This window comes from Sebastes fasciatus, chromosome 1 (genome assembly GCF_043250625.1).
Source record: "Sebastes fasciatus isolate fSebFas1 chromosome 1, fSebFas1.pri, whole genome shotgun sequence".
NCBI classification, from domain to species: Eukaryota; Metazoa; Chordata; class Actinopteri; order Perciformes; family Sebastidae; genus Sebastes; species Sebastes fasciatus.
In genome coordinates this window covers 35,502,996-35,523,403 of record NC_133795.1, presented here as the reverse complement: position 1 = coordinate 35,523,403, position 20,408 = coordinate 35,502,996, and the positions used below count along the sequence as shown (strand labels likewise).

The window sequence follows — 20,408 nt, the reverse complement described above, 5'->3', positions numbered from 1 at the left end:
TGAATTGATCCTTTGGTAATATTGTTCACCCGACAGTCATGATCAATAAAGCAAATTGAATTGAATTGACTGATATGTGACTGAAAAACAGTACTGATGGCATTTACTGAATTTTCACACAAATAAATCACATCCACTTTTATTTAATAATAAAAATGTTTTGAAAACATCAGTTTCATTGCATCATAAAATATACCATTGAGCTCATGCCAATAAAGCAAATGTAATGTAATTGAATTGAAGCACCGTGCGCCGGCTGTGACTGAGTCACAAATCGGGCAAACCCCAAGACAATGAGTAGCTGCCCCAAATAATGCCTCTTGAATATCCTAAATGTAGTGCTACTTATCCCCCTACCAAGCAAGTTAGATTTTTCCCGCAGTTTATATTACCGCACACAAACACCTCAGTAGTAACATGTGATTTCTATATCATTATTTAAATACTAAAATGCAACACGACGGACGCACACCGGACGATATGGAATTGTAGAAAGGCGCGCCGGGCACAGTGTAATCTTTGCTAGGACCTTCTTAAAGCGGTGATGAGAGGAGAATCGCTGCTACGACTCAGACAACAGAGCGAGAGAGCAGACAATAACCACAGATACCACAGCCTCACTGTCGACTACCTGTGACCTGGACCTGTGATCTCTGTGTTTAGTTACCCCAGTACCCTGTGTGTTTACCTGAACTCCCCGCATCCCCTCGGCCGGCTGTAGACAGAGGTGCTCCGTCGCTGGGAGGGATTTATCCCCAGTTAGCTAGCTAGCTGAGGCTGCTAGGTTAGCTAGCTAGCTAACTACCGTGAACCGAACCGCCGCTGCTCGGCCGTTAAACCACCAGAACTCACCAACCAGCCGTTACAACCAGTAAGTGTGTTTGTTTACACATTCACCAGGTAGTCAGTGGTGTGTTCAGTGTTTACACCGTGAGTGAGATGTGGAGTGAACTGTGTGGGATGTTAGCCTAGCTATCCAGTGGCTGATTGTTAGCGTGTATTCTCCTCAGCCAGTAAAGAGATGATTCATTTAGCAACAGGTCCGGTAACAACGGGACCCTCACTGTTACTGGGGGTTCATCTCTAACCCTCTTCAGTCCACTATCTCTACAGAGGCAATGTGTCAATTGATGCAAATGTGAGGTGAGTTATTGTAATTGACGTGTCACGTCTGATGTCAGCGGTGTCTGGCTGGTGTCAATTAACCTGCTGATTGGGCTGCAGCGTTACCTACACCTGTCGCAGGTTAGTTAGCTCGACGGTAGGAGGAGTTTATTGTGAGGATTAGATGGTTTTTGGGCTGTTTATTCATGTTTTTGAGGTCAGGACACTTTTTTTGTTTTGTTGTTCCATGCAAACAAGTTTAAAATGTAAGCTTTTTTTTTTTTTTTTGCAGGCTCTACACAGCATTATAATGATAAGCTCTGATGCTTCAATTTAACAAATGCTTTCATTGATTGACACCAATAATCAATTGAAGTGTGTGAAGAGTCAGCTGAGATCATAGGCCTTGATGAACAGGTGGTGTTTGAGGTGTTTTTTGAGTAATAATGATAAGCTCTGTTGCTTCAATTTGACAACTGCTTTCATTGATTGACACCAATTATCAATTGAAGCATTCAGTTAACCTTTAAAGCTTTATTCTCCAAACAAACTCTTCAAAATGAAGTCAGTGGAGAAGTTTATTGTTAGGATTATACATTGTTGGCTGTTTATTCATGTTTTTGAGGCCAGTACACTTTTTTATTATTTTGTTTTTCCATGCATACAAGTTTAAAATATTAGCTTCTTTTTTTTGTTTGCAGGCTCTGCACATCATTATAATGATTCAACTTAATCACTGCTTTCATTGATTGACACCAATAATCAATTGAAGTGTTGGAAGAGTCAGCTGAGATCATAGGCCTTGATGAACAGGTGGTGTTTGAGGTGTTTTTTGAGTAATAATGACGCTATGTTGCTTCAATTTGACAAATGCTTTCATTGATTGACACCAATTATCAATTGAAGCATTCAGTTAACCTTTAAATTGTCCAAACAAACACTTCAAAATGAAGTCAGTGGAGAAGTTTATTTTGAGGATGATCATTTGTGGCTGTTTATTCACGTGTTTGAGGTCAGGACACTTTTTTATTAGGTTTTGTAGTTCCATACAAACAAGTTTAAATGTTAGCTGCTTTTTTTTTTGCAGGCTCTGCACAGCATTATAGGTCTTGAATTTCCCTCGGGATCAATAAATTATTTATTTATCTATATCTATCTAGACGCTCTGTTGCTTCAACTTAACAAATGCTTTCATTGATTGACACCAATTATCAATTGAAGCATTCAGTTAACATTTAAAGCTTTATTGTCCAAACCAACACTTCAAAGTTAAGTCAGTTTTGAGCTACTTGATTAACTTAGAAACGTTACATTTTTATTTTCAACAGGAACAGGGTCATTGTCGGGCTGACATCCGTCATGGAGAACGATGCTTGTGTCGAGCAGAAGATTGGTGATGGAGGAGATGCTGCTGTGGACCAAGTTGAACAACAGCCAGCAGCAGCCACAGCCACAGCTCCTTACAGATACTCAAAGGTGATGAGAAATACCAACAGTATGATTATATAGAGGCCACGCATAGTTCCTCTAACACAAACTAACCATTATCAATTGTTATACAGGAGGAGCTTCTGGAAATAAAAGAACTGCCAGTCTCCAATGAAAGGCCAGACTGTCTCTCTGAGAAATATGACAGGTAAGAATGCATTTCCTTGGATGTAATCCATACCATATACAATCCATATAATAATGAGATAGCTTGGATTTTTGCTTCCCTTTGACAATAATTTACTTAATAAGTAGATGCCTGGTCTGGTCATATGTATGTGTTCCCTTAAATACGTGAGTTGATGAGAATGAAAAAGGAATTCTGAATCTACAACATTAGTGGCTTTAATTGGCCATTTTCAAAGCGTGTGCTGGAAGATAGTATTGATCGGCAATAATAGTTGTTCAGATACTGATACCAGTATTGGAAATGCATCCATACTGGTCAAAATTCGGTATCGGGTATTGGCCAGTAAGCCAGTCTATGTGTATATCATGGAGTCCGTAAGACTCCTTACGTGGGAGTCTGGCATATTGTAATCTATTAAAAATAGTTTCACTGGCAACTACTGTCCACTATCCATACATGGTCAGTAGCAACTGTTAAATAATAATAATAATGATAACTATATATTTTATCACGCTGGTATCGGATCGGTACTCGGTATCGGTCGTTACTGCAAGTTCAGGCATCGGTATCGGAAAGGAAAAAATTTTATCGGAACATCTCTAGACAATAATTGATATCTTTTGTAATTTTGGGCCAAGAAATTATTAAAATTCTCAGACTCCGTTATAGGATATGGAGACTTTTCTGGGGAAAAAACATAAAAACAGGGATTGTGTTTGACAGTTGCTCAAGCTTATTAAGAGCGAAGCACATGTCCTCACATGCCTCTGAAGTTCAGACCACATCTCAGCATGGAGATCAAAGTGTGCATTGAGTAAGGCTTTGTCTAATTGTATGTGCTGCTGGAATAGTGTGAAGTGTCTTTATTCAAAAGTTACTTTGAATTAAAGGGATTACTATGAAGTAGAGCTGGTAGGCTATTAAATTGTTTGCACTGCTTTTTACACAAACCCTCAAACAATTCTCAGACTTACAGTTTTGTTAAAGTTAATCTAATGATTTTGGTGGCCAGAATATCCCCAGGACCTTGCTTTTATTTAGTTTCATTTACTTTGCGTCTTGAAGTTCACTGCAACTCATTTAAATTCCTTGAGGAAATATTGACCATACAGTGCTACAAGTGGCTAGTCAAAGATTGGTTCAGATGTTAGATGTTGTGATGGCTTCCCTTAAGAATAAAGGCACACATAAAAGAGGTGTTTGGTCTCCAGATCACTTGTATTTTTCTATTTTGTTATAGTTTGTACATTTTAGAGGCAGTATCGTTAAATCAAGGAAAACACTGCTTCAGAGACCATCTTTGACATTTTTCTTCAGCCTCCTTTTTAAAAAAAAATATACATTCTGTATTAGTTGCATTCAGATTTGAGAAATGACAGCAGATTTTCAGGACATCTGCAGGTAAATTTAATATTTTGACCTTCTTTAACAGCTGTCTCAAGACCAGCCGTTTGAAATGCCAAGCAAACTTGTGCTTACGTGGGAGTCTGGCATGTTTTTTTTAGTCTCTCTCCTAATGCATAATCCATCACCAGTCTTTTGTGTTTTCTACTTAAATGATTGTCGATTCTGCAGAGCCCTGCTGTTTTTCATTCCAGATAAATCAATTGGGGAGTGATTTTTAGACATGGATGACTGATGAATATCATGAAAAAAATAGAAAAAAGCTGGTATGATAGAAAATGGCGTTACTCTTCTTGGCTCACAGGGTAAAGGTTGAAATCCATTGATGTAGTTGGTTTTAAATCGTGTTGGCCATGCTGACGTTTACTAAATGCAGCTGTTAGATTGTCCTACAGTTGGTCTTTCTAACGCCCAGAAACAAAGAAACTGAAATTAGACATGTATGCTGTCCCCTGTATTTATCCTTCATTGTTAGTTTGATTAGTCCATTTATATAATCATTTTATATAACATATAAAATGATCTTGCACCAAGTTGAGGATTTTTCTCTTTTTGTATTTGTCTTGTTTTAGTCAACTAATTGAGTACTTTAATTGTGGCTTCAAATGGTGTTTTGATACAGTGACGGTATTTGGGACCCTGAGAAGTGGCATGCCTCACTGTATCCCACATCAGGGCGTAGCTCTCCGGTGGAAGGTTTTAAGAAGGACTATGTGGATGACAGAGTTCCTTTGAAACGAAGAATCCCAGGTAAATGACCCCAAAGCCAGAAATCTAAAGATTAAGATTTAAACCAAATTATTGGTCATAAAATGATCTTACTTTCTGTAGGAGGATGTTTGTTTCAGAGATGATCTGCTGATAATGAATCGTGAAGCAGTATATTTGTTATCCAGAAAGGTTTCTGTAATTGTAATGTTTATAACTCCTCAGCAGCTCTACATAGTATTGTCTTAAGGGATAAAATAACCATGTAAATGAGGCAGAAATTAAATCAATACTTCTTGTGAGAAAATTGAAAGATCTTTCTTTAAGATGGGCTTACTTTGGATTGTTGGTTTGGTTATGATGTGACCGTTGGTGTTAAACATCTAAAGTCGAGCCTTTTTTGCTGCATTGTATTCAGATCCTCGTGAGCGGTTAAAGGAGGACGATCTGGATGTCGTATTGAGCCCGCAGCGACGCAGCTTCGGAGGCGGATGTCAAGGCAACGCTGCACTTGCACCCCACGCCCGTCGCCCGATCAGCCCCCTGGAAAATAAGGAGAATGAGAGTCTCCGTCTAGGAGGGGCACGGAGAATCGGCAGTGGCCGCATAATTGCCGCACGAGCCTTTGAGAGAGAACCCCGTATGGACAAAGAGAGGGAACGTGAGAGAGACTTTAAGGATAAAAGATTCAGGGTAGGTGTTCATTGTTCTCAGTCCATCCATAATGTATTTCCCTATAGACCATTTTAGAGTTGTAAATGTTCCAAATGTGTTCCCAGTTTATTTCCTGTTACAGTGTATGTGAATTACATAAACTGACATGATGTAAACATGGACCCAAGCTGTTGCCTAGCAATTCAATTCCATTGAAACAGTCAATAGTGTTTGAACAGTGAGGCATTCAGTGCATTGAGGTTGGCCTTTATTTTAATATTGTAAGTAGCATTGCCAAGAAAGTTCTGAAAAATCACAAAACTAATTTGCCCTTCAGTTTGTTTCACAAAACCACTTGTGAAGATTATGAAGTTAATTTTTCAGGACAAAACTAGCTGATAAGAGAAATAGACAGGTGAAATAAAAGCCTTAAACTTTAAAAATGTTTTTGGTTTTGGCTCAGTAATCTAGTGTTAATTACATTATATAAAAAGCAAACGTTAACTTTACTTGGTAAAATGAGGAAGATGCTGCATAGACCTCAGGTTGCATTCACACACCAGATCCAGGGGGTGTGGTGATCCAGAGCTGTACAACTCAGTCATGAGGGAACAAAAATTAATCATCGCAGTCAATGGGCCATTAAAGTGACTCTTCCACACAACCCTGTGGCAAATTGCCGCAATGCCTGATCTAGTGTGAATGCTTCATCAGTGTGCTTTCTCCCTACAAAGAGTTTATTTCAAGAATGGTCCCATTCATTTAATCTAATTATCAGCATGTGAAGCCCTTATCTTCTGTTTTACCCACAGTGATATTATGTTTGTCTTGTGTCATCATTTGCAGAGGGATTATGGTGACAAACGTGTGTTTAGTGAAAGGAGAAGGAATGATTCTTATGCAGAGGAGGAGCCAGAGTGGTTCTCCCAGGGTCCCACCAGCCAGTCTGAGACGATCGAGCTCATTGGATTTGACGACAAAATCCTGGAGGATGCAGGTCGCAGGTCCAAGCGGTCAAGGAAGCGGGCGGAGTCCATAAGAGAAGGCATGTCAAATTACAGCACCATAATGCAGTCAACCCTTTTTTCATGCATTTTGTTTTAATCAATTACTTAACTGTAGTGAATTATTTGGATAACTAGCATAGTGCAACTGCTATCACAGTAGGGATACTTAAGATTGTGATTTTTTTATTATTTTTTTTGTTGTGCAGCACCGGAATGTAACGGTGTACAGACCGAAGAGAGAGATGCGGGTTTGCAGTCTACTGCCGATCAGGAGGTTCCCCACTCTGATGTTCTGCCTGAGCAGTCAGCTGGAGACTTTGACTTCAATGAATTCTTCAATCTAGAGAAGACCATGCCGGGACTGGCCTCTGTAAGTACCGGGGTGCACTGTGTGGGTTTGTTGGTGTTTTAAAGGTGTGAACATCACAGATGGGATTTATAACTCCTGTTTTCTGATGTAGTCTTCTAATCAGTATAAGCTTTAACAGTAGAGGTTTTCAAGTGTCCTTCACCTCAAACGGACTTGCAGGGCATTTTCTTCATAATATATATATATATAAATCTTTAAACATTTTAGAGAATACATTGAAAGTTGTGGCACAATTGTGACCTGACAAATTACATAATCTGCTCATGTGCAAGTTGATGTCTCCATATAAAGTAAACCAGTATTAAGTTTGCAGATACTTTGTCAGCACAAGAATACCTCTGCTGCACTGGCTTTATCTCACTGAACTTGCTCTGTGGTGGTGGGTGTTGTCACTGAATGGTGCACTTTCTAAATAATATTGTCAGCGGGCTACTGCACGGGGTTAAAAAGGTATCAACAATCCAAATTTATGCCCATCATTATAGATACATTAGACCTGCTAATTGGGAAAACTAAGTGAACCAGTGTACAAACAGAATAATAAAGTTGTGTACAGACTGGTTTGAGGCATTAAATCAACACATGGCCAAACAGCAGTGCATTCAATGACACTGCCCTCTATCTGCTAGCACATTTTGTGCTAAATCCATGGGAAAAAAACGCTCTAAACGTAAGTGCACATTTGTCCTCGTACCTTTCGGCCTGCCGTTATTTGTGTTTCTCACTCTGTTTCACAGGCGCCTTTTTCTGTCTTGCAGATGATAGAGGACGTTTTGGGGGAGGGCCCTGTATCGGCTAGCCGCTTCAGTCAGTGGTTCTCCAGTAACCTGAGCCCTTCAGGCAGCCGGTCCAGCAGTCTGAGGTCCACCCCCCATGAGGAGCTGGAAAAGCTTGCAGGTAAATGATTTGATTTCCCTAAAGGACCTTCATGTAACTGTGTAGCTTAAAACCAAGCATAGCACTCCACAGATGCCCGTTCTTTCAAAGTGGGGTTATTGAAGGATTACGATAACTTCCATATTCGATTTCAGGAGGTCTAAGCTTTTGAAAGTTCTCCAGATAATTCAGTAAATATGCTTCATGAAAAAGCCCCTGGATTTTTTTTTTCTCTTGTTGAAGATACATTGAGGGCATAAACAACTTTTAGGCATATTATCTTGTAAAGTATTAAAAAAGAAACCTACTGAAAGAAGCCAATCTTGACTGTACATCAGTCTGGGGGTGTGGCATTTAAATCTTGATCTTGGGGAGTATGTAGTTAAAAGAGGTTTTAAACTTTGTCAACACCGTATGATTGCTAGCCTTTTACATTCTTGCTTTATGCCCCAAAACACTGTGTTGGAGGATGTACTAAATCTTGGTCTGTATTGCTCCTCTGAAGGGCTTGAGCCACGCGGCACGTCCTCTAGCCAAGGCCCTGCTTCATACTTCACACCCATTCAATCATCGGAGTGCAAGGAGAAGGTGGACATCCTGGAGCTGCTTCACAAGGCCAAAATAGACCTGAAGCCTCTTCTCTCCACCCTGTCGGTCAACAAGGCTCGGCTACGGGAAAGCAGTGAGTGCCAGTTCACTAAAACATTTGCACAGTCGAGTTATACCATGACACACTTTTACTGGGAATATACTGTGACATCTTGTTCATGTACAGTTAGGTCATATGGATATAATTTGAGCATGGTATATGGAATTTTGTATAGTAGCAATTAGGGCTGTTAAAGATGACGCTTAAACGCAAATTTATTTTAACGTCACTAATTTCTTTAACGCATTAACGCAATCGATGTTTCGGAGGTTGTAGCGGGCTCAGTTTTAAAGCTAGAGTGAAGATACTGTTATCATATGAAACTAGAAAACCTAATGAATCCAAGATACCAACTGTCATATTAGTAAATAGTGCTCCACACTTAAGCTAAATTTTGGCAAGGTAAAGCTGTAATGGCCATTTTCAGAGGGGTCCCCTTGACCTCTGACCTCCAGATATGTAAATGGGTTCTATGGGTACCCACGAATCTCCCCTTTACAGACATGCCCACTTTATGATAATCACATGCAGTTTGGGGGCAAGTCATAGTCAAGTCAGCACACTGACACACTGACAGCTGTTGTTGCCTGTTGGGCTGCAGTTTGCCATGTTATGATTTGAGCATATTTGTTATGCTAAATGCAGTACCTGTGAGGGTTTCTGGACAATATTTGTCTTTTTGTGTTAATTGATTTCCAATAATAAATATATATATATACACACACATATTTGCATAAAGCAAGCATATTTGCCCGAACCCATGTTGATAAGAATATTAAATAATTAAACTCTCCCTTTAAGTTACATTTTGAACAGATTAAAAATGAATCGCAATTAAATATTTGAATCGATTGACAGCCCTAGTAGCAATACATTGTTTAACTCCATATGAGCCTGATCGCTGCCATCTGGCATGGCCCTTCTTGTGGTTCCCAAATCTGACCTTGATACTAAGACTGATCAGACCAAGGTTCTCCTATTTGAAGCCCTCTGATGCAGAAGGCTCCAGCAAAAAAAGATGCAGCATCATCTTGCCAAATTGTTGAGCCTGGCTCAGCTTTTGCCACAATGCTGTGCAATTTAATCTGGCCGCGTCCTGCATTAGCCAGTCAAATATGTGTGAGCGCAGATTCTTGGTACCTTACTTTGAAACATGAACGCTGTATCTCTATTTATCTTGTGATCGCCGAGACAAAATGAAATGAATGTCCCTGTAATAACTTTTCAGAGTTGTAAAATCCTGTCCAATAGTATTATACATTTCTGTGTAGTGTCTGAGGAATAAATCCAGGTGTTTGATGGCTTAAGAAACCAGACTTCTAACCGGTATGCAATAGCAAGCCACAAACCGATGCAGCCCCTTGATTATCTGAACACCCGCTAAGGGTGACCAGGTCTTCGCTGTTCACGCATCTGATTATAGAAGTCTAAGGGTCTCAAGTATGCAGTCGGTGTCCCATTATAAATCTCAAAACCCAGTTTTATCATATGACATTTTCTTAATTGGCATTTCAATTTACTTTTATAGCACTAACTTCTTTTTTTTTTTTGAACAGTGCTACAATAATTTTGATTATATATCTGTCTCCAGCTAACTGTGGAGCGGTGCTCTCGCTGGAGGAAGTGGAGGGAGGGATGAAGGGGATGAAGCTGGGCTCAGAACCACAGGTGCGAAAGGTGCCGCCTCCACAGAGAGGAAATGGCACGCCCTTCATGGCTCAACATTTAGAGGAGGCTTTAACTGGCGGCTCAGGCGCCCGTCCACACTCACGTGACACAGACATGTCGGCCTTTAATAAACTGGTCAGCAGCATGAAGGCAAGTGGAACTCTGCCAACTCACCACCAACCCAAGGCAAACAATGTAAGTATTTCTATATATATTTTACAGTTTTCCCTGGATAAGTAACAGCATTGTGTATGTTGCATTGGAACAGGTATTCATACAAGCTTTTTCATCTGAATATAGATAATGCATTTCTTGAAAATTTCATAGATGGACTAGAAAATGATGGGCATAAATTAGTTTTTTGAATCTTTGTGATGTATGAAATCTGCAATTGTCCTTTTTATGCAATTCCGTTTCTGAATTTGTGACCTGGTTTATTTTTGTACTGAGACGAGAACCATGATGAGAACCAACCAAAGGCATACCTGACTTGCATGAGGGACACTTTGATTGCGACTGTCATGTACTAATCCATCTCATTGGGCTTGTAGTGTTGCAGTTTGAAGAGGTTTCACCAAATTCTGTATGCGATTAAATATCCAAATTTTATATCTGGTGATCATTGATACTTGAAGGCCAATGTCTAGCACACACTTTACATTGCTTACTGAGATGGGTTTTTACAGGGAAATGTTTGTTTTCGGTTGCATAGCGCCTGCCACAAATAGTTTCTCCCTGTGCAACGCAGCATCCTTCAGACCCAGCTGTGGTGTCGCTGTCTGAAGCTCAGGTGCCTCCTCAACAGCAGAAAAACATATTCCAGGTTTGTATGTTTACTGTCCTGTCAGGCTAATGCTGACAAACATTTAGTATAGGCTAGAGGTCTTCAAAGGTCCACTAGGTTCCTATTAACAGAGGCGGCTCGGGTCTGAGTGAGGTCACATTGTACTACAGGTCTCTGGTTTGTGATCAGGTGGTGCCTTATAATTATTGCAAGACAGAAGTGTTTTTTGCAGCAGATGTAGAGTGTAAACTGAAGTGCAGGGAGAAAATGACGCGTATTGTTGCCTTTTTCAACTGCAGCTGCTCATTAATTTGTACCACATCATTCTGCTGTTCTCTTTATATTTGAGCCTTTTCAGGCAAGTGCATTTTGAATTGGGTCCTCAGGTCTCTTTACAATTTCCAACCTGTTTGGACAGCCCTCCGGTCCCTTTTAAGATCAGATCTTGAAACATTCCATAAATAGATGAGTGTTTTCTTTTCAGTTTGGTGGCAACAAACTGTATAACAGTAGGGTGTTGGAAAATAAGGACACCACAGAGAATAATTTTGAATTCTGACACAGGCTGCCTAAATGTCAACTTTTACAACTTGTTGAGCAGTTGAAGGACTGTACATCCCCAGCTGGGTAGATGGCCAAATGTACTGCTCAGGGTATACGTACTAACGTCTACCCTAATGCTGCTACATGCTGTGAAACACTCACTCAAAGAAATCATCTCATCAATTGACAAAAAAAGCAAAGTTTGGGATCTGTTCCTGTAGCCTCAAGACAAACTTCAGACTGAAACTCTGCACTCTGGTGCTGGACAAACATTCACCCTTATTGCTGTCAGACAGAGGCAGTATGAGATGAATACTATATGTAGCAAAGTGTGCAGTCCATACCAAACAAGTCTACAGAAGAGATTTTATAGAAACAATATTATGGACTTGTTCAGATTGTGTTTGAGGGGCAGCCAGGGTTTTAAAACACCAAAGACCAAAACATAAAGATTTAATGTCTAAGAGCACTGTAACTGTGTGTTTGCTGTATCTACAAGTGTTTAATCTTTACTAGAGCTGTTGAGGAAGGTTGGGAAATGGGTGAATTTAATGGGGGGGGTGAAAAACTATTTTTTCCATCCCACATTTTATGGATGATGGCTTTGCTTTTAAATCTTCACTGCCAGACCAATAACATTTAAGTGAATTGTGATATCTTGGCCAATATATGTTTGTATTTTAGGAGCTCTTGGGACGTCCTGCTCGTAGTGCCTCTCCTACACTACTGGTCAATCTGTTGGGCAGCTCTGACGGCCCAACGACCCATGCCCCTCTACATGGCCTACTACACAAGGGCCCGTCGCCCCCTCTCTTTCCACAGAGGGCACCCTCACCTGACTACTTCAACACTCGGTTGCAACATTCAGCAGGTTAGTTAATTGCAAAAGTGACATGTTGCAGCCAAGACATGTAAACCATACTGTATGCATTGACTTTCTCTTTCATCGTTGGGCTTTACACACAGATTTCATGATCGCATAATCAGAAATGAACCCAGAAGCTTTTGGACTCTGTGGGATCCCAAATGGTTTTTTTCATGAAATGTTTGTCCTCAGTGCTGCCTCTAACAATTTATTAATGAAATCCATCCAAGAGCATTTAATGATTATCAGAAACACAGTGGAAAGCTTTACTTTTTTAATGTTAATGCAATCCGGACTTTATTACAGCTCATGGCATTGACGCCATCTGTGAGGTGAAGGAACAGGAATTTAGGAGTGAAACAGATCTCAGAAGCTAGGTTACACAGGAGCTACAAAAGTAGTGAAAGTGCAACATAGTGAACCTTTTTAAAAAATGGTGGGGTTTATTCTCTAGTTTTCAGCATAAAGGCAAAGTGGCATATGATCACAGCAACTAAAGAGAGCTGAACTGTGGCTGTGTGCATTTTACCCACAACATCAGATATCTTCAGTTTTATACTTTTTGTGTTTGAGTAGATTGTGTTGGTCAGACAAGCTGGATCATGTAATGTTTTTTTCTCCCTCTCCTACCTCAAGGTTACCCTGTTTGTCATCAGCCCATGATGCCAGAACAGTTTGTTGATGTTCACAGGTCTATCAGCCCTGGATCTGCAATACAACAACAGGTAGCCAAAATGTTTAGACGCATTGAACTTGATTAATGGTTTGATTACTGAAAAGATATTTTACACAAAATTAATCTTAATATGTAACTTGATATTTAAAAAAATGTTTAACAGTAAATGCACATTGGGCTCCATTTACAATATTCTGTTAATCAGTTTTGCTTTATTATACTGTGTGTGTGTGTATATATATTTAAGAAAACCAACTCCTCTTCAGACATCAGTCAGGGATCTCATCAGTTGTTTGTATTTGTTTGACCAGATGAGGGCGCTCTCGATGCCAGTGAATCAGGCCGACCTGGAAGCTCTGGCATTTCAACAGGACCTTGCTCTACATGCCCACCACGCATACCAGTCCGGCTACAAGCCACCACTGGACAAATCTTATCGAAATAGGTTAGTTTCTTGAGGGGTATTTAAATACTGCACAGTATGTATTCATAGTAAAATAATGTATTCAATGTGATTAATGCCTCCTTGGCTAATGAGCGATCTTCATATGCTATGAAGAACATATTTGAATTGGGCTACGTGTCTTGCCTGTTAATTTCAGCAACTGGAATGATGGCAAATACAGCGTATTACATGTTCTAGTGATACAGCTTACAACAGTTTTTTTTCTCTGACTGTTTTACTTTTTAAAAATCTTAACAAAATGGAAAATATTTTGCTACATATTGACATACATCTGTGTCCTGAATGTATGCACCCAAACCAGATAACATCAAGGATTGGTTAGTATTTGCTAGTTATGTTTGGATGATGTGCTTGTGATCTACAGACTGCAGCGTGTTAATCGCTCCCCTGGTCCAGGCCCTCCGCCTGCTGGAAGAAACTCTCCGGGCAATGCTGTCACCATGGTGAGCATATACTTTATCGTCCCAGCTGCCATTATTCAGCATCGTCCTGTGAAGTTGGACTCTTTAAACTTTTGGTGGTGATCTCTACATCTCTTGGTATTAATGTTATTTGTTTTTGTTTACTCACTACAGTTGTCCCCGTCATTTACACCCACCTCTGTGATTCGCAAAATGTACGCGACAAAAGAGAAAAGCAGAGATGAACCATCAAGTCGTTCGGAGACGAAGGAGGAGGCAGCAGGGCACTCTCTAGATGGTACAGAGCATTCATTTACCCACAACTTCCTGATTTAGTTCTAGGCTTATTGAATGGAGGCTGGGATATGGTGTTGAGCTATGGGGTGTGAGTTGTGGTCGTGTGTTGCCATTTGCTCAATTTGGGCGACTGCAGACCAGATTTTACTGCTCATGTGTCGTACCTCAATGATATGCTGCAATATAGCGCCGTGACATCTCATCTTTCAACCTTCCTTGATTTAGTCTAAGCACTACAACACTAACACTGGGACTTGCGTTATGTGATTACAGACGGCAGCTCCCAACATCTATACCTGGAGGCGATCGAGGGTAATGCTGGCCAGTCTGGGGGAGTGAAGATTGGCTCGCAGACCTTTCCGAGCAAGGACCAGGAGCGTCTCAGGCCTGGCTCTGCTGGACACAGTGCGCCCACCATGGCTCCAGGACCCTCCTCATCTTTCCCTCGTCCCATCTACCCGGTACCGCTGTTATCCCATGTACCGATGGTGCGCCCTCCTCCCCAGCTCCACCCTAATGTGGTTCAGCGAATGCTGGCGCAGGGTATCCAGCCCCAGCAACTGGGACCTGCTCTTGCGCAAGCAGGTTAGTGTTGTTGTTTTCCCACTTTCTCATCTTTAACTCTGTCACTTGATGTGATGTTAAACCTCTCACCTTGATTATCTATAATTGTACCCACCAGGTATATTTCCACAACATGTTGACCTGGCTCAACTTCAAGGCTTGCCTCCAGCCCTGCTTGGACAACAGCTGTACCCTCTAAGTGCAACAGGGCATCCTCTTCTACCTCCCAGAGTCAATACTCAGATGCAGTTAGCAGTAATGCAGCAGCAACTTCAGCAACAGAGACCAAGTGAGTGGAAGTCAAATATTATAACTCAGTATGGGCATGTGCTAGTGGCAGCATTACGTCCCCTCAAAGGTTTCAATTACTGAATACTGCCACAGAGAATAACCTAAGATAAAGGTCTGGAAAGGGCGTAAGTTAAAGGGCGGGTCCATCATATCATTCTGTAGCTTCAGGTGTTTATGTATTCAATTCTGAACATTCAAATGTTGGTCAAAGTATGCAAGTTTTAGTGTCGATGTGCTATTTTCCCTTCAAGCCCTTTGAAAAATGTTTTCCCACGTGACCTGACGAAGGTTTCTATGCATGACGCTTCTACATGTACAGTAGGCCTGCACGATATGAGGAAAATCTGTGATATTGGTCAATATTGCGATGACGCTATGTCTTGCAATAAACAAATATTGAAGACTGAATATTAGCTCTACTTATGTCAGCCTGGTTGTCTTTAAATTCAGAACTGCATAATTGAATATTTTAAATATAAATGTGCTCATTGTTTTTAGAGCAGCAATTGTAATGTTTACAACAGCAAAGTCACTATATAAACTCATTATCTCACTGGAAACAATCTAAAATGTAAATGAAATATATAATATTCCTGAGTGACGTTTATAAATAATGAAAAACGGACATCGGACAGTATCGGTCATTCCTCCTGTCGGCTGGTAGAGAGGACGGGCTGCTTTGGCCAGTTTAATACTGAGTTTTGGGAACCATCCCTAAATAAAATGATTTTCCTTAATCATCGCAGCTAGGCAGTCTGTTGCGTTGTGTTTATCGTGCATGTTCATATTGCGAAGACGATGAAAATACAATTTATCGGTCAGCACTAATGTACAGTGTGTATATACAGACTTATAGTCGGTGTATTAATGTTACATACAGTAACTTAGATGGCGGTCGGCACGCTCCCAGTTTGGAGAGGAAGACAGGAGTACCAGCAGAGAAGCTAAGCAATGTACTGCTGTGTGGACGCCACGTTAGTTTGGATCCGCATATCACAAAATAACCCAAACTAACTGATCGATGCGGCGGTAGACCAGCAACTCCCCTGTTCTGCAAGGTCAAATTATCTTTTTGTTAATGGAACCTGGTCTGGTCTTGAAGGTCGCGATATAGCGGCTTCAGGCCCAGTTTGACTCAGCTAGTGCTAGCATTCACATTATTCATAATCTTATTGATTAGCTTACTTTGGAAACCTACGTCACTGCATTTTTGCAACGACTGAGTGGGCGTTTCTATTTGGAAAAAAAAAAAACAGACCGGACCTCAGATGCGTGCGTGCGTCTACAACTGTGGCTCTGCAGGGGGATGATATTGATTAAATGGCACAACAAAGATATTTAGTTTTATTTTCTCAGCTCTTGGATTAAACTGTATTTTTGTCTCCTCTTGCAGTGCATCCAGGCATCCCAGGTCCTCCGTCACATAGCCATGGCCCTCACCGGACAAATGGCTCCCAGCAACAAGGCTTAGGCCTCGCCAAGTGGTTTGGATCAGACGTGCTTGAACAGCCACTCCCCTCCATGCCGGCCAAGGTCATAAGTGTAGATGAATTGGAGTTCCGGCCATAAGAAAATGAACACTGTTGGAAGCAAGAATTATTTTTTCTTTTGTTGCCCATCTCCACCTCCTCGTTACCATCAAAATGTGAACTTTAATTTGAAAGACGGTGCACAGACTTGGACAGTCTAACCATGCCACGCTTTGTCTTCAACCTTGAAGTCACTGCTTTTTGAAGAGGCTTATCAGCAGAAAAGGAAAGACGAGTGACGATTTGTTTTTTGCTGACTGAGTGAATTTCTTTTCTTTTGTATTAGGCTCTGCGCAGTAAATAATGTATAGGCCCAATTGTACAGACCGTGGGAAAGAATCTTATTCTCCCTGTATATAGCTATTTTTTTCTTTTTCTTTGAGTGGGGAAGGTGAAACTATCCTGCAGTTCAACTGAAAACTGCGAGAGACAAAGTCCCCAAGAGCTGGTAGCATTCCTTTGTCTTGTCCAACTTTAATTTCCCCGCTGAACTGCACTGCACTGAGAAAGGGCTACTGCCAGAGAGAAATGTTGGATTGATGAGTAAACTTCAGTGTGTGCTCTACCCTGTTGTGGCATGCGTAGTGGCCCCTTTCTGTAGATGTGACTGGCTGGAGCATTTCAAGTTGACTCCGGAGGATGCAGCGAGCGCTGGTTGTGCCTTTTTGTGTTGTTGTTTTTTTCCTCCTTTAAACTGTATCCTCTCCCATCCAACCTGTCACTGAGGGGAGCAGCACTGCTCACATTGTCAATTTTTTGAGGGTGGTTGGGATTCAGTTTGTTTATGTGCTATTAAGTTATAAAAAGCACAAATAGAATTAATAAATAAAATTCAGTAAAACACCGTTTGCTTAATTGTTTTAAATGGGTTCTGTATTTCCTATTTATGTACAGAATATATATATATATATATATACCCTCAGTGGCTACTTTATTAGGTATTAATGTGCAATCCAATGCAAACAGCCATGCCAAAGCTTATGTTTGGTTAGTTACACTGCCAGAGATGGGTTGATTCAACTACTGTTACACTGGACTGTATTATATTAACAAGATGTTTCAAATATTGAGGGGGGCAGAATATTAGAAACGCCTCAATAAAAATGAGTACTATGACCTCAATAATAAAACTTATGGCAGAGCTGCATAGCATTAGATTGTGCTGTACCTAATAAAGTGGCCACTGTGTGTAAATCTGAACAAGTCAGAGCGGTTTATTTTCTACTGTTGACTACTTGCCAGGAGAAATGCGGAAGGTTTTCTTGCAGGTTCTTTCTAATCATCCAAAGTACTTGTAAAATGAAACCACTAATTGCATACAGTATGTAAGGATACCCGGCACTTGCGGCGCATGCCTGAGACATTTAACTGATGGCTTTATTTTGTCCGAGTCTACAGTCCGGTGTAGAGCTAGGCCGATTAATTTGCTTGGCTTATATTGGTTTGATGCAGACGTCGCAGTATATGAGCCAATAATTGACAAGACATGTCGGTGCAGAAATGTCAAATGTGTTTGAGGTCTTAAAGAAATATTGTGTAATCAGATTTTTTTTCAAGAAACCTATCGGCCTTTCTCACAGCAGACATTTTGACTTGTCTTAGTAGGAAAAGCACAAGTGTTACTAATGACACTAACGACGGCTCTGCTCTATTCAAGTGTCCCAGTGAGAGTGACAGTGAGCCAGCATGCACAATCATATATATTTGGCCTGGATAATCTACTGCTGTAACACAATTTTCCAATTTGTCTATTTATCTAATACAGGATCCTGAGATCAAAACAGCTAAATAGAAATCTGCCATTGTTAATTTAATTATTTACACTTGTGATTTTCCTACTGTGACAAGTCGAAATGTGTTGTGAAAAAGGCCTAATATCTGAGTTTTGGTGTAGGCCTCAAAAACCTACACCACATACAAACCTATATCGGTCAAGCTCTAGTCCAATGCAATGGGCTGCAATACGCTTATCTCAGTAAAACTATTTGTTGAGAGAAGTGTTGATTCAGTTATGGTCAGTTTCCAGCCCGTGGTGTTGGAATGGGTTGTGTTATTAAAGTTTATAATATCCTGCATATGGGAGAGAACAAAATAATAAGGTTTAATTATCTTTAAAAAAAAATTATTATAAAATGAGATAGGTCACTCTGGACCTTGTTCAACACTTATCCATTATCGCCAAACTGATAATCAATTTAAATCATTAAATTATTTATACAGATATTAGTTGATACTTTAATAATACTAGCATGAGCACTTGTTTGATTTTTGTTTACATTTTATTTCACTGGTACCTTTCTTATCGTCTTATAGTGAAGCCTTTTTTTTGGAGGGAAAATTCTTATCGTTCCTTTTTTTTTTCCAAACATAGCATAACGAACATAACATAACACCGGTGCCAAAATACAAAAAAAAAATGATATCTTACATTACACATTTAATATGTACATACATTAATACACACATACACATCGCCTCCCACTCCCACACAGAGACAGGTCCAGCCTTCTTCCCAACCCTAGAGGTGAAGTTACAGAAGAAATAACATAAAAATCATATTTTTAAATAATTTAATTTGTTAGTTTGAATTAAAGGTAATAAGTACAGTATAGTTCATGGTGGTAAGAGAGAAACCTTAAATAAATTAATAAATTAATTAATAAATTAATTAAATAAATGTAGAGAAAAAAAACAGCCCGTAGAAAATAATAATTAATAATTAAGTAAATACCCTAGAAAGGTTAAGAAGATTCTATATAAGTGATCCATGAATCCCATATCCTATAGAAAAGCTGTGGGCTGCCTCTTATAGCATAGGTTATTTTATAGTGAAGCCTTCAGTGACTTGTACAGTATAATAATGCTTTATATGCTTACAGACTGTGGAGGACCACAAGAGTCACGTAAATGGTAATAAAGCCAATTAATAATTAATTGTACAATAGAAATAGGCATTAATACATTTGTTTACAAATGTATTTATTAATCTATGAATAAATGGACTAAATTAAAAAAGTAATTCATTAAAACATTAAATAATAAAAAGAATTATAAAAATAATTTACCATTCATAAATGTGTTTACAAATGTATTTATTAATCTATGAATAAATGGACTAAATTAAAAAAGTAATTCATTAAAACATTAAATAATAAAAAGAAGAATTATAAAAAGAATCTTCAAAAAAGGGAAAAAGTCCAGAGTGCTCAGAAGTTCAAATCAGTGTGATGAAGGTGCTCTTTGGTGGGGTACACAAAGATAAAAAAGGGGGGAATCCAAGGCACTCTTCAGGCAAAAAATATAAAAAGCTTTTATTCAATTGGCTATTTCATGATGAAATGCTAAAAACAATGCTGGTACATGTAAGATTGGGTAACAATCCACGCGTAGCGGCACAAACAGCCTTCTTCAGGGTATAAAAATAATTTACCATTCATAATTTTGTTTACAAATGTATTTATTAATCTATGAATAAGTGGACTAAATTATAAAGTAATTCATTAAACATTAAATAATAAAAAGAAGAATTATAAAAAGAACCATTCATAAATGTATTTATTAATCTATGAATAAATGGACTAAATTACAAAGTAATTCATTAAAAATTAAATTATACAAATATTTTTAAATTTGTAATTATATTAATATATATATTATATTTAATTATCAATTTATATTAATCTATCAGTAGACAGACAGTGCTGGTACAGAGGAAAGGTTTGCTTACAAATGTATTTATTAATCTATGAATAAATGGAGTAAAATACAAAGTAATTCATTAAAAATTAAATAATGAAAAGAATTATAAAAAGAATTTACAATTCAAAAATTAGTTTACAAATGTATTTGTTAATCTATGAATAAATGGACTAAATTAAAAAATTAAATAATAAAAAGAAGAATTATAAAAATTATTTAGCATTCATAAATTTGT

At 39.2% G+C, this 20,408-nt stretch overlaps 1 protein-coding gene across 6 annotated transcripts; it reads left to right on the top strand.

The window, feature by feature from the left end:
• The first annotated feature begins 515 nt into the window (after positions 1–515).
• On the top strand, positions 516–17,315 carry eif4enif1 (eukaryotic translation initiation factor 4E nuclear import factor 1). 6 transcript variants are annotated; one of them, XM_074646315.1, is made up of 19 exons: positions 516–871; positions 2,433–2,580; positions 2,667–2,740; positions 4,749–4,876; positions 5,253–5,527; positions 6,335–6,533; positions 6,702–6,865; positions 7,603–7,762; positions 8,247–8,423; positions 9,982–10,253; positions 10,807–10,881; positions 12,070–12,256; positions 12,887–12,975; positions 13,238–13,371; positions 13,757–13,835; positions 13,968–14,091; positions 14,364–14,675; positions 14,773–14,943; positions 16,339–17,315. In XM_074646315.1, exons 2-19 carry the CDS (start codon positions 2,464–2,466, stop codon positions 16,512–16,514), a joined length of 2,913 nt encoding a protein of 970 aa, XP_074502416.1. In that variant the 5' UTR covers positions 516–871; positions 2,433–2,463; the 3' UTR covers positions 16,515–17,315. The 6 variants fall into 6 exon arrangements, with proteins under 6 accessions (XP_074502416.1, XP_074502436.1, XP_074502427.1 ...); XM_074646335.1 differs by having other exon boundaries at positions 517–871; positions 7,624–7,762; XM_074646326.1 differs by lacking the exon at positions 516–871 and adding an exon at positions 1,132–1,245.
• The last annotated feature ends 3,093 nt before the right edge of the window (positions 17,316–20,408 follow it).

Bases quoted from the DNA above. Each gene is read 5' to 3' on its own strand.
- eif4enif1 (XM_074646298.1), top strand. The intron at 14,676-14,772 runs GTTAGTGTTGTT...TGTACCCACCAG, and splicing joins ACCTGCTCTTGCGCAAGCAG to GTATATTTCCACAACATGTT. The intron at 14,944-16,338 runs GTGAGTGGAAGT...CTCCTCTTGCAG, and splicing joins ACTTCAGCAACAGAGACCAA to TGCATCCAGGCATCCCAGGT.